The sequence below is a fragment of the Pristis pectinata genome, chromosome 1 (genome assembly GCF_009764475.1).
Source record: "Pristis pectinata isolate sPriPec2 chromosome 1, sPriPec2.1.pri, whole genome shotgun sequence".
NCBI lineage: Eukaryota > Metazoa > Chordata > Chondrichthyes > Rhinopristiformes > Pristidae > Pristis > Pristis pectinata.
The window spans coordinates 65,986,786-66,000,515 of NC_067405.1; the positions used below are offsets into that span (position 1 = coordinate 65,986,786).

The 13,730-nt window shown below is 44.7% G+C and overlaps 1 protein-coding gene across 1 annotated transcript in view; it reads left to right on the forward strand.

The window, feature by feature from the left end:
• Positions 1-859: 859 nt before the first annotated feature.
• The window catches only part of ndufa10 (NADH:ubiquinone oxidoreductase subunit A10), a 57,099-nt gene continuing 44,228 nt past the window's right edge, over positions 860-13,730 (forward strand). Inside the window, exons 1-3 of the mRNA XM_052016406.1 lie at positions 860-962; positions 4,546-4,714; positions 10,165-10,380. Coding sequence (XP_051872366.1) covers positions 891-962; positions 4,546-4,714; positions 10,165-10,380 — 457 coding nt within the window. The 5' untranslated portion in view covers positions 860-890. The remainder of the gene's footprint in view (positions 963-4,545; positions 4,715-10,164; positions 10,381-13,730) is intronic.

Genomic DNA, 13,730 nt, shown 5'->3' on the forward strand with positions numbered 1-13,730 from the left:
CTGCCCCCACCACCACCACCAACCACACCCCCACCTACCTGCCGCAACACCCCTACCTACCTGCCGCAACACCCCCACCACCACCAACCACACCCCCACCTACCTGCCCCCACCACCACCACCCACACCCCCACCTACCTGCCCCCACCACCACCAACCACACCCCCACCCACCCCCAACTAGCTACCCCCACCTACCTGCCCCCACCACCCCCAACCACACGCACACCTACCTGCCCCCACCACCCCCAACCACACGCACACCTACCTGCCCCCACCACCACCCAACCACACCCCCACCTACCTGCCCCCACCACCACCAACCACACCCCCACCTACCTGCCCCCACCTCCCCCAACCACCCCCCCACCTACCTGCCCCCACCACCCCCCCACCTACCTGCCCCCACCACCACCCAACCACACCCCCACCTACCTGCCCCCACCACCACCCAACCACACCCCCACCTACCTGCCCCCACCACCACCACCACCAACCACACCCCCACCTACCTGCCCCCACCACCACCACCACCAACCACACCCCCACCTACCTGCCACCACCACCACCACCACCAACCACACCCCCACCTACCCGCCCCTATAACCCTCTTCCTCACCTTCTCACTCCACCAGCTCAGCTGCTTCAGCTGTGCCTCCACCACAGTCATTTTAAATCAAAGGCAATGAAATCAAGTGTTTTCGCCGAGAGCCGCGGTGCTCAGGCCGGGGAGGACATCGCTCCGTCCAGGGAGAAGGAGGAGGATCATTCGGAGCCGTCGGCACCTGTCCCGCGCTCTCAGGCAGTGGAGCGGCCGCCTCAGCGACGCGCCGGCGCCGAGTGAGGACCCGCCCGGGGGGGGGGGGGTCAGGGGTGGCTGGCGGAGGCAAGATGGCGGCGCGGTGGCTGCTGGCGGCGGCGGGTCGGGGATGTCGGAGCCCGAGGGCGGCGAGGCCGCAGGCGGTGAGGGGCGGGGGCGGGGGGGTTGGACGTCACGGGGAGGGTGGAGGTCATGGTGAGAGGGAGGGGGTTGGAGGTCACGGGGAGGGTGGAGGTTATGGTGAGAGGGAGGGGGTTGGAGGTCACGGGGAGGGTGGAGGTCATGGTGAGAGGGGGGTTGGAGGTCACGGGGAGGGTGGAGGTTATGGTGAGAGGGAGGGGGTTGGAGGTCACGGGGAGGGTGGAGGTCATGGTGAGAGGGGGGTTGGAGGTCACGGGGAGGGTGGAGGTCATGGCGAGAGGGAGGGAGTTGGAGGTCACGGGGAGGGTGGAGGTCATGGTGAGGGGGGGTTGGAGGTCACGGGGAGGATGGAGGTCATGGCGAGAGGGAGGGGGTTGGAGGTCACGGGGAGGGTGGGAGTCATGGCGAGGGGGAGTTGGAGGTCAAGGGGAGGATGGAGGTCATGGCGAGAGGTGGGGTTGGAGGTCACGGCGAGAGGGAGGGGGTTGGAGGTCACGGGGAGGGTGGGAGTCATGGCGAGGGGGAGTTGGAGGTCAAGGAGAGGATGGAGGTCACAGTGAGAGGGAGGGTATTGGAGGTTATGGTGAGAGAGGTCACTGACTGAAGGGGTGGTGGAGACAGAGACTTTCAGACAAGGAGTATGTGAATTGACAAAGGTGATTGGTCAATTGTTGGAAATAAGATTTGTATTGATGAGTTCTTGGTGACCGTTACGGATGTTGTGGACCAGAATGTCTGTTTCTAAGCCTCAATGAGAGAAGTTGTGGAGAAATGAGTGACGGTGGAGAAATCAAAGTAATGGAGCGAGGGACTAAAAGAGTAGTCACCAGGCTGTGGGGTGCAATCGCGATGTGGGAAGAGTGAGTGGGATAATTACAGGGAGGAGAAGAGGCTTTTCTTCTGAAGATTGGAATTGGTTTATTATTGGTACAGAGAAAAACTTGTCTTGCATTCAGTTCATACAGATCAATTACACAGTGCTTCGAGGTTGTACAAGGTAAAACAATAATAGAATGTAGAATAAAATGTAGACACAAGAAATTCTGTGGATGCTGGAATCTGGAGCAACACACAAAAAGTGCTGGAGGAACTCAGCAGGTCAGGCAGCACCTATGGAGGGAAATAAACAGTCGATGTTTCAGGCTGAGACCCTTCATCGAGACTGGAAAGGAAGAGGGGTTCTACATCCATGATGACATGGTACCTGATGAAGGGTCTCAGCCCAAAACATTGACTGCTTATTTCTCTCCTTAGATGTTGCAGAATAAAGTGTTACGGTTACAGAGAGAGTGCATTGCAAGTAGACAGTAAGTGCAAAGTCAAAATGAGGTAGATTGTGAGGCGAGAGTCCATCTTATCATATTAGGGAACCATTCAATAGTCAATATTCAATATTCAATAGTTCAATAGCAGGATAGAAGCTGTTCTTGAAGCTGGTGGTGTGTGCTTTCAGGTTTCTGTATTTTCTGCCTGATGGGAGAGGGGAGAAGAGAAAATGTCCGAGGTGGGAGGGGTCTTTGATTATGCTGGCTGCTTTACTGAGGCAGTGAGAAGTATAGACAGAGTCGATGGAAGGGAGGCTGGTTTCTCTGATTTGCTGAGCTGTGTCCACAACTCTCTCAAAGGTTTCTGGTTTTGACAGCTGTTATTTCCACTTAACTCCTTGCATGAAATCTGCACACTGCTGCTGCCAATTTGAGCAGCTTTGATTTTGTTAAACGCTGACTGCTTCATCTCATTATCTGGAAATCTCCCATTAGGGTACATTTAAGATGGTATGGATGCTGAGGCCAAGTGACCATTGCTAAGTGTGTGGCAGTGTGGTGTCGGAACCAGTCGTTGCTGTGTGTGATAGTGGGGTTGAGGGATTGGGAGCAGCCACTGGAACATTGTTGTGTGGGGGCAGGTGGAGATGGAGGGATCAAAGTCTGAGGTAGAGCAGAAAATCAGAGGTTGGAAGATCCTCTTGGGTGAGGAATCATGTGGTCAAAGATGTTGGCATTTACTTTGGTGCAGGGGTGGAGGACCCTAGGATGTAAGGGAATAATGTGCCAGCCTTGCAGGTCTTTCAGGTTAGTGCTGCAGGAGTAATACCAACAGAGCACATTGCTGAATGCCCAGGGGTAGTGTGGTCCAAGTTTTCCTGCAAAGCTTGAAAAGAAAATAATATCAGGCTTTCAAGGTTGGCTTAAGACAAGACCACCCAGTCAAATTTTCTGAGTGTTGTAAAATAAGAGAGAAATAGTTGTCAAATTTCACACATGAACACGATTTTCAGTTGCATAAAGTTGCCCATCTAATTCATCCCATCTGTCCGAGTTTGGCCCACATCGCTCTAAACCTTTCCGATCCATGTACCTGTCCAGGTGTCTTTTAAATGTTGATAATGCACCTGTTTGGATCACTTCTTCTGGAAGCTCATTCCATGCCTCCTACTTCCTGACCAGAGCCTCAATAAACCTCATCATCCAGGTTTCCTTACTCCTGCCAGCCTTGCCCTTCACTCTGACAGGAACATGCAGACCTTGAACTCTCATTATCTCGCTCTTTTATGTGAAACAAAATATTGGAAATGGACTGGAGGCCCATCAGTGTCTAAAGAGATTTGCTCTGTACTTTTACCTTTTTTTCTTAAATAACTTAAGTGAAACATTTAGTTTTATTTTATCTGATTGGTAGTAGAGGTTTTTAAACTGGTAACATGAGGATCATTTGTTCGCTGTGGGAAGAACATCTGCCATAGACCGTAAAGGTGCAGGCTTGTGACTGCAGTTGTTTCATCCATTCTAATTAGGTCATGTTGAAGCTGCTGAGGAAGGTCGGCTCTCCACCACTGAGAAAGAAGGGCATGGATTTTTATTGTACTTTTCCTGAAAAGATCTTTGATGGTCATTGAGTACTTGAGAAGTCTAGTCACTGTGTCTTGGAAACAAAGTAGATATTGATGCTTAGCAAGATCTCGCCAAGGGCAGTGAGATAACTTACATATTTCCACAAGAAAATAAGAGCAGGAGAAGGCCATCGGGCCTCTCAAGCCTGCCCCAACCAGAACAATTTTGTTGTGAACTGACGCTGGTGGAGGATGAAGTTTTGCAGATCTCTTCTGGTTTGTTTGGGATTTGCCTGAGAGACTTGAGCCTCAGTTGAAAGGCTTATTCCAAAGATATCACAACACACCCTCGGCTCCTGCTATAGGTTGCCAGTTGAGATCATGTATTTAAGTCTGGTGTGAGACTTAAGCTTTCTGCTTCCTGACTTGGATGGCATTGCCAAAGTTAATACCAAGGGCAAGAAGTCACTGGGCTGTGCTTTAACATAAACCCTGCATTACTTCAGGACAACAGCTAGAGACTGCTTGGGTACAGAGCCACTCGATTTTTGTTCAGGATTGGTATGGGAAGGTGTGGCATTGCTTGCACAACCTTGGCAAATGTATCTAACTGCAGTGGAGCAGTCAAGAGCATTTATTAATTCACTATGCACTACTGACTTTTTTTTTCAGTAGTTAGCCATTGAAACTGTGCTGAAAGAGCAGATCCTCTCCTGCACGTCCAACAACTTGTCTTTGTTTCTTCCATGCTCCAGGCTCGGATCCATACAAGTTCCCATAGAAAGATAATGTATGGGTGGTGGGCCTATATGCTGGGAGAAAGAACCATGAGCAAGTTCAGAGAGAACAGTAAAATCATCACTGTCGAAGGAAACTTGTCTTCCGGGAAAGGTGTCATCGCCAAAAGATTAGCTGACAAACTAGGTAAAGTGTTGCTTTTGTTTTATATTCAATTATGAGTTAACATTAAATGTTTTTTTGTTAATTTGTGCTTGTGCTTTATCTTGTGCCCCTTTTGAGTGGTTTAAGTTATTGATGTAGCATTACAGATTATAGCAACTGCTGTGCAGTAGTTGAATGACAAGGCATGTTCGTATAGTCATGGAATTGTACAGCACAGAAATGAGCCCTTCCTATACTGTGGTGACCATAACTGCTGTACGCAAGTGCATCCTGACCAGTGTTTTGTAAAGTTGCAATATAACATCCCAACTCTTCTATATTCTATGCACCAACCTCAGAAGGCAAGCATGCCACATGCCTTTTTCACCATCCTATCTACTCATGTTGCCACTTTCAGAGAACTATGGAATTGAACCTCGAAGTCCTCTGTTCATCAACATTCCTTAGTGCCCTACTGTTTACTGTATTTGTCCTACGCTTATTTGACTACCCAAACTGCTTCACCCCGCACTTGTCGGGATTAAATTCCATTTGCCAACGCTCCACCCAACTTTCCATCTGACCTATATCCTGCTGTTGCTTTAGCCAACCTTCCTCACTATCCACCAACTTTCATGTCATTTGCAAACTTGCATACTAATCATACCTCATTACCACTCTTACTAACATGTTGGACTGGAATACATTGGAATTATCAGCCACAAGTTACAATTTCCTTGCAACTCTATTTGTTTGTCTCCCGGACATGGTGAGTAATCACAAACAAAACTATGCATTGTCTCCCAGACTTCTGGATCCATTTTTGCCTTTTGTAGTATTTTTAGCACTTGTGATTTCTTCACACACTACATACTTTATGCAAGTTTTTTTGCTTAATTCTCTTGCTTTTAACAGAGGACTCGTATGCCCTATATTCAAATTTTGGATTTAACCGCTCAATAATCTTCTGTACCAATGGAGAGTTAGGTTCTGTAAGCCTCTTCTGCCTCTGTATGAGCTCCCACACTTCTTCCCTCTGTTTGTAAATATATCATTTGTTCCATTGGGAGCTTGGCTCAACTGTTAGTGCTCCAGGCTATGTGTCAGAGGATCATGTGCATTCTTTGGATTTGAGTATGTAATTTATTATGGTACTAAACTGTAGTGTTGTCAAGAGCACGGTTTTTTGAACGAGCTATTAAACCAAAGTCATATCTGAAAGTATATTTTTTTAAAAAATCACCATTTGCAGGACCTGCAGAAAAGTGTTTTAATAAGTTGAGCGAACACTAGGTGCTAAAAATAGTTTCCGCCTGTTTTGGTCTTCAAAGTGCTGTTGGTGCAAAGAATATTGTTTATTCAGTGTGAGGTTTGAATATGGGCACGGATGTGCTTGATCTTCATTTAAAAAAAACGCATTGTCAAAAGCAACTTGAATTATGTAGTGCCTTAAGGAGCTTCATCGAAGCCTTAGCCAGCAAATTGTGTTAGACATTTGTTTGATATTACTTTTCTTGAGCATGCATCATGAAACATCACAACTATTGGCTACCAATGGCCGGGCACCCTCAAGTACCGAAGACTTTAGCTGTATTGCTGAAATTCCTTGAAGTTTAAAGTGCATTTGGAGGGTGACTGTTGCTGTTTTCTGTTGAAGCAACAGGTACAAAAGAAAAAATGGTATTGATTTATTTTGACAAGAAATTTGAGCTTGGACTTCAGTTAAATGAAAGGAGTATAGAAAGTAGGAGAGAATTAAAGGTCCTGAAAGTTGGTGGTGGTGGGGGGGGGGGGGGGGTGGTCGCGGAGCATATGTTGACAGGGGAATAGCAAAAGAAGTGGAGTGAACCAAGGGCTAGTGCTCTTTCTAGAGATGTCACTGGAAGAAATGATACCCTGAACATTAAGATCCTTGTGTAACCAAAAAAACTTGGTAGCAAAAATGTTATGGATGTATCTTCAAGTAGTAAAAGATATCAACAGTCACATTTTTTATTTTATACATATTAATATTGAATACAAAAGTAAGTAATTAATACATGTTTGTGAAGACAATGATTCTGCCACAATTAGTGGATTGTGTACTGTGACCATGAGAGTCATAGAAAGCAATGAAATGGCCCACAATATTATGGCAACTTCAAGCTGAGATAAAAGATTTTGAGGTAAGATTTAGTAAGGGTTTTCATAGTTACGATAGATTTTCAGAAAGTAGCTCACTTCCCTGGTTGGTAAATAGGGGAAAAAGGAAAATACATTCTAAATTATTACTGTTTTTTTTCTCTCCCACCTAGAGGATTCTTGTGTTTTATCACAAATAGTTATTGAGATAAAAGTATTGTAAATTTCACATTTTAAGCATTTGAAAAGAGGAATGCAAAATAAAGGAAAACGGTATGGAAATAGGATTTGGAATAGATGGCCCAGTTCCTAATCTTAGGGCAAAAAACTCAACAGGTCAGGCAGCATCTGTGGAGGCAAAGGGACGGCTGACATTTTGAACCGAAAACCTGCATCAGAATCTACTTGTAGACAGGCCAAGTCAAAGTCACTTAAAAGTGAAACAATGAGACTTCAAGGCCAGTGTGTTACCATAAGAGAGGAAGGTGTGGGCAGTATTTTCAAGAAGCCCAGGACGTCAAGGGATTTTGAAGGTTGTATACAGGGGAAGAAAGCATTTGGCAGGTATAGAGAACTAAAGGGGAGGCCCTTCAGGGGAATAAAATGTGAAGGGAGTTACTTAGTTTTAAAAAAAGGACAAGAAGAAGACAGAGAATATCACTGGCAGATAAAATTAAGAAAAATTCTAAAGCATTTTATATTAAGGAAATTAGGGTAGTTATTAGGGACCAAAGCAGCAATCTGTGTGTGGAGCCAGAAAATGTAGGTGTGCTCTTAAATGAATATTTATCATCTGTATTCATTAAGGAGAAGAACAGTGTAGTTAGAGAATTCAGGGGGTGGGTGCTGTGAAATTCCAGAACATTTTATCATCAAAAAGGAGGAGGTATTAGAGTTTTTGTGGTCTTAAAGGTATAGATGTAGCTTTAAATATATCCCAGTCTGCTATGGGAGGCAAGGGAGGAGATTGTTGGGGCCTAAATAGAGTCAGAGAGAGATACAGAACAGAAACAGACCCTTCAGCACCCAAGTCCTCGCCGACCATCAACTACCCGTTAACACTAATGCTGCATTAATCCCAATCTAGTATTCTTCCCACATGCTCTTCAGCTCTTCCCAGATCCTACCTCTCATGATGCACTAGCAGCACTTTGCAACGGTTAATTAAGCTACTAACCCACATCTTTGGGATCTTAGAGGAAACTGGAGCACCTGGAGGAAACCCACGGTCACGGGGAGAGTGTGCAAACTCCACACAAACAGCACCAGAGGTCAAGATTGAATCCGGGTCTCCGGAGGTGTGAGGCAGCAACTCTACTGGCTGCACAATGTACTGTTCGCAGATCTTTATTGGCCACAGATGAGGTGCCAGATGACTCGAGGACAGACAATGTAATAGCTTTATTCAAGAAGTGCAGCAGCAGTAAGCCAATTAATTACAGGCCTGTGAGTCTGACTTCAGTGAGAGGAACATTATTGAAAAATAATTCTGAGGGACAAGATTAATCTACACTTGAAAAGACAGAGAGTAATTAAAGATAGCATGGCTTTGTTAAAAGAATGTCCTGCCTGGCCAATTTGATTGAATTTTTCAGAGTTAACAGACTGTACTGTTGTGGGCAGTGTGGTTTATGCAGTTTGCATGAACTTCGGTAAAGCATTTGGCAAGGTCCCACATGGAAGGCTCGTCCAAAAGATTTGAACCCATGGCATCCAGGGCAATTTGGCAAATTGCATCCAAGATTAGTTTGGTAACAGGAGGCAGAGGGTGATGGCAAAGGGTTGTTTTTGTGATTGGATGTCTGTGATCAGCACTAGGACCCTTGTAGTACATTAATGACTTCGGTGCTAATATAGGAGGTACGTTTAGTAAGTTCATTCATGAGATGAAAATTGGCTGTGTTGATAGAGTGGAAGATAGTCTTGGGCTTTGGGATAATATCAATCAGTTGGTAAAACGTGCAAGGCAATGGCAGATGGAATTACATTCTGATAAATGCAAGATTGATGTATTTTGGGAGAACTAATAAAGGTGGACCTACTCACAGCTCCCTACTGGTCATTGATGAACAGAGGGACCTTGGTGTACAAGGATCCTTGAAGGTGGTGGCACAGGTAGACAAGGTGGTTAAGAAGACATATGGGATACTTGTCTTCATTAATCAGGCCATGGAATATAAGAGCAGGGAGGTAATGGTACAACTTTAAAACATTGGTTAGACCACAGGTGGAGTATGGCCTGCAGTTCCAGTCACCACACGATGCGAGGGATGTGATTGCACAGGAGAGGGTGCAAAGGAGATTCACCAGGATGCTGCCTGGGATGGAGTGTTTCAGTTATGGGGCACACTTCTCTACCAAGAAGTTGGTATTCCATCTGTGTTCACTGCTTTGAATTGTCGGGATATGGTTGATGTTTATGTCTTGCCATTTTCTATTATTGTAAATATAGTTGACAATCCTTTGAAAGTAGCAAACAGCTCTGAGTTATTTCAAGATATTTTTTAGAAATTTGAAAAATATAAATGCAAGTATTTTCTTTTGTAAACAAGAGTACTCCAAATAAGAGTAAAACAGTTTATAATTGATCAAACTTGCAAAGATATTGGAGTGTTATGAAGAATTCATGGTTTTAAGTTAGTCAGTTCCCTTTCACACATTCCTACATGCTGTTGGTATGGCTATGGAAGGTACAGTACCAATTCTGTAAAGAAGTTGTTAGTGGAAACTGGAGATAGACCAGGCTTTGGGGTTAAAGACCAGAAAATGCCAGAAGCACTCAGCAGGTCATACAGCATTTGCACAGGAAGAGTATCATCAGAACTGGGAAAGAAAGAAAGTAGAATTTTTTAATTTTCAAGGGTTGGGACTGATGCTCTTAATTCTTTTGTTTAACTACTTCCTCTTCAGAAGTTGGTCAGGTATTTAAACAAGTCCATCGTGCTGCATGCTCTCTTGCAATTGGATGGGTGAGCTTAGGGCAGCATGTGAATTTGTTCTGAGGTCTTCATTGTCCCTAAAGTCAACCATAAAAGCAGGTCCACAATCTAGGAGGGAGGAGGAGAGGAGAGAGAACACTTTTTCCTTTCTCTCTTTAATACCTTAACCCGCTCATGCAGATGGCCAAGAAGCAGCAGTGGCCGAAGCTCTTGAGACTCTGTTGCTCCACTGCTTGTTAGCCACCTTGTTCCATGTATTACATGTGTACTTCGTGTGATCGCATTCTGATATTTCTGGCGGCTGTCATTTTATTGTGAACCAATAAACATCTCTATTCTTTAACCCTGTATATGTGATCTTTGGAAAAGGCATAACTTAACACTTTATTGCTAGTCATGCCTACAATTTATCACTGACTTGCTTTTCTCTAGGCATGTTATACATCCCAGAGGTTGATGTCCATTACTGGGACTGGAAGACGGGTGATGGCAAGCCGTTGAGTGCCCAATTTAATGGTAACTGCAGTGTGGAAAAATTCTACACTGATCCCAAATCTCCAGATGGCAATTCCTACCGTCTGCAAGCCTGGATGTACCATCTTCGCACACTGCAATACTCAGATGCACTGGAGCATCTCCTCCAGACAGGTACTAACTTCTTACAGAGAAAAACTAGCAGAGTAAACTTAAATAAAGATTATATTCCATGAAATGCAAGTCTATAATTTGCTATGTAACATGCTTTATGTACTTAAGATGTAGAATTAAGCAAAAAAAACCTTTTCAAGCAGCAAGCAGTTATATTCTGGAACACTCTCTATCTAAAACTGTGGTGAATGCAGATTTATTTGAGCTTTCCAAAAGGAATTAGATGATTATTGGCAGGAAAACAATTTGTAGGGTGTGGAGACGGCAGGAGAGTGGGACAAATTGGATTAATCTACAGAAATAGATTCGATTGGTCAATTAACCTCACGTTATTATGGTTCTTTTCTCCATACGGATTTACCTTTTGTCTGGTCACTTTTGATGTGATTTTTGTTTTCTTTAAAATCTTCTGAAGGCACTCTTCATTCAAAATCTGATAATGTGGATACAGAATTTGGAAATATAACGAATTTCACTACGTAAATCTGATTTTTATGTCTTGGTTTAGTGCGCTGCTTGTAGAAGAATTCACATACTGTGAATATAGCTGTCATGCCAATCTCCACTGGTTTGTGGAATGCTGCGATACTTTTGATAGCAAGACCAAAGTTGCCAAATATGCAGATTTGTATCTTGTTGGCTGGAATCCTTGTGTTCTTGAGGCCAAAATCACTGGTTGTCAGCTGTTTAAACTACAGTAAGTCTCAGAGTTCTGGGCTACATTGTCAAATGCTGAGGTCCAAGAGTTGCTGCATCTGTTATTATGCTCCAATGCCGGTCAAATCTAATGCAAGTCAGACCTGGCAACTGATCTGAAACCCCACTGATTTCAATGGGGATTATGCAGTAGAGGATAGATAAGATTTTTTAAATCACTATTTTAGTTTAATGTTTTAAAATATTTCCTACTATTTTCAATCAACATTTTATTTGAATTTTAATAGTTCTTAATAAATCTCTGTCCCAGTTTTGCCTCCTATCAAAGCATATCAGGTGGCTTTCTGCACCATGCTCTCCTGATTTGATGGTGCAGAGGGCCATTGAGATTGGCCACCTGCACTGGGACCAGGGAAGGATGGGCATGGGGAAACCTTGGGCAGCGGACACAATCCAGCTCCTTAATTCAGAAATGGTATGTGCTTGTAAGAAGAGAGGAGATGTTTCGATGTAAGTTTTATGTCGATTGGCAGGAGCAGAGGGTGGATAGAGTTTGTGATCAGGAGGGTAAAGCTCCACAAGGCTTCAGGCCCTGATGGCATACTTGATTGATTGCTTAAAAACTTGCACTGGATGGAGTGTTCAGGGACTCTTGAACCTCTCATTTCTGCGGTTTGAGGTTCCCATGTGCTTCAAGGTGGCATCAATTGTACTGGTGTCCATTAAAAGTAGGGTGACCTGCCTCAACACCCACTGCAATAAAGTGCTCCGAGTGGTTGATAATGGCTCGAACCAACTCCAGCCTCAGTGAGGATCTAGACCCGCTTCAATTCACCTATCACTGCAACAGTCTACAGCAGACGCTAGCTCACTGGGTCTCCACTCTGCTCTGGACCACCTGGACAACTGGAACATGTGCATCAAGCTGTTGTTCATTGACTAGAGCTCGGCGTTCAACACCATCACTCCCTCAAAACATCGTCAGCCTCCAAGACCTCAGCCTCTGTACGTCCCTCTGCAATTGGATCCTCGATTTCCTTGCTGGCAGAACACAGTCAGTGAAGATCGGAAACATCATCTCCTCCATTAACACAGGCACACCTCAGGGCTGTGTGTTTAGCCTGCTGCTCTACCCTCTCTATACCTACGACTGTGTGGCTAAGCATAGCTCCAATGCCACCTACAAATTCACCGATGATACCACCATTGTTGGCAGAACTACAGATTGTGACAAGGAGGTGTACAGGAGTGAGGTAGGTCAGCTGGCTGAGTGCTGTCATAACAACAGCCTTGTGCTCAACGTGAGCAAAACCAAGGAACTGATTGTGGACTTTAGGAAGGGGAAGGCAGGCGAACGAGCACCAGTCCTCATTGAAGGGTCTGTGGTGGAAAGAGTGAGCAGCTTCATGTTCCTGGGTGTCAACATCTCGGAGGACCTATCCTGTGCCCAGCACATAGATGGAACCATGAAGAAGGCGCGCCAGTAACTCTGCTCTCTTAGAAGGAGATTCAGCATATCATCGAATACTCTTGACAAACCTCTACAGATGTACAGTGGAAAGCATTCTGACTGGTTGCATCATGGCCTGGTATGGAAACTCCCATGCACAGGAAAGCAAGAGGCTACTGAGAGTAGTGGGCTCAGCCAGTTCCGTCACAGGTAGAGCTCTCCCCACCATTGAGGACATCTACAAGAGGCAAAATGACTCAGGCAGGTGACATCCCTCATCAGGGACCTCCACCATCCAGACCATGCCCTCTTCTCGATGCTGCCATCAGGCAAGAGGTACAGGAGCCTGAAGTCCCACACCTCAAGGTTCAACAACAGCTTCTTCCCCACTGCCATCAGGTTCTTGAACTGACCTGAGAAACACTAACACTACTTTGAAATATATTTCTTTTTCACTCTCTCAATCTTGCACTAATGATGTTATGTTTAATTTGTTTATTTTTGCACACGAGAAAGGTATGTATAATTTATGATAATTTATGTACTGTACTGCTGCAAAAAGCTAATTTTCATGGCATTTATACCCTGGGTATGTGTATGCCCATGACAATAAATTTGAACTTGAGTCTGGAGTTCATTGGCTGAAAGGGTGACAGAGGCATAAACCCCCGGGACATTTAAAACCTGCCGAATGTATACTTGAAGAGCTGTAACCAGCACAGATGTAACCTACAGATGAAATGCTGGAAAGCAAATTAAGTTGCCAGCTCTTTTCCACCAGCATGGAAACAATGTGCCAAAGGCTTCCCCTTGTGTCATAAATGTTTGCTTATCTACAGTTCATTGAAGCCATCCATTGTAGATTCATCAGGACATGCTAGATTTACCAGAGAGTCAGGCTTAGTTAATCTCTTAGTAAGGAGATATTTAGCTCATGACAGTGCATATTGTGAATAACTTCCATGTTGGGCTTGAATAAGAGAAATTTAACAAGAGTATTAAGATTCTCGATTGCTTTACTAGGATGAGGCGGAGAGTACAAACAACAAACTGGTCAAAACTGTTATCAGGTAAAACTGAATATGAAGAAAGATGTTTAAAGGTGATTTTTAGCTTGATTTCATATTTTCTTGCACCACAGTAGGAGGCTATTCAGCCCATCAGGTCTTGCCAGCTGTCAGAGTACAGGAAGTCCCCGACCTACGAATGCCCGTACTTACGAACCGACCTTCGTGGTCGGTTC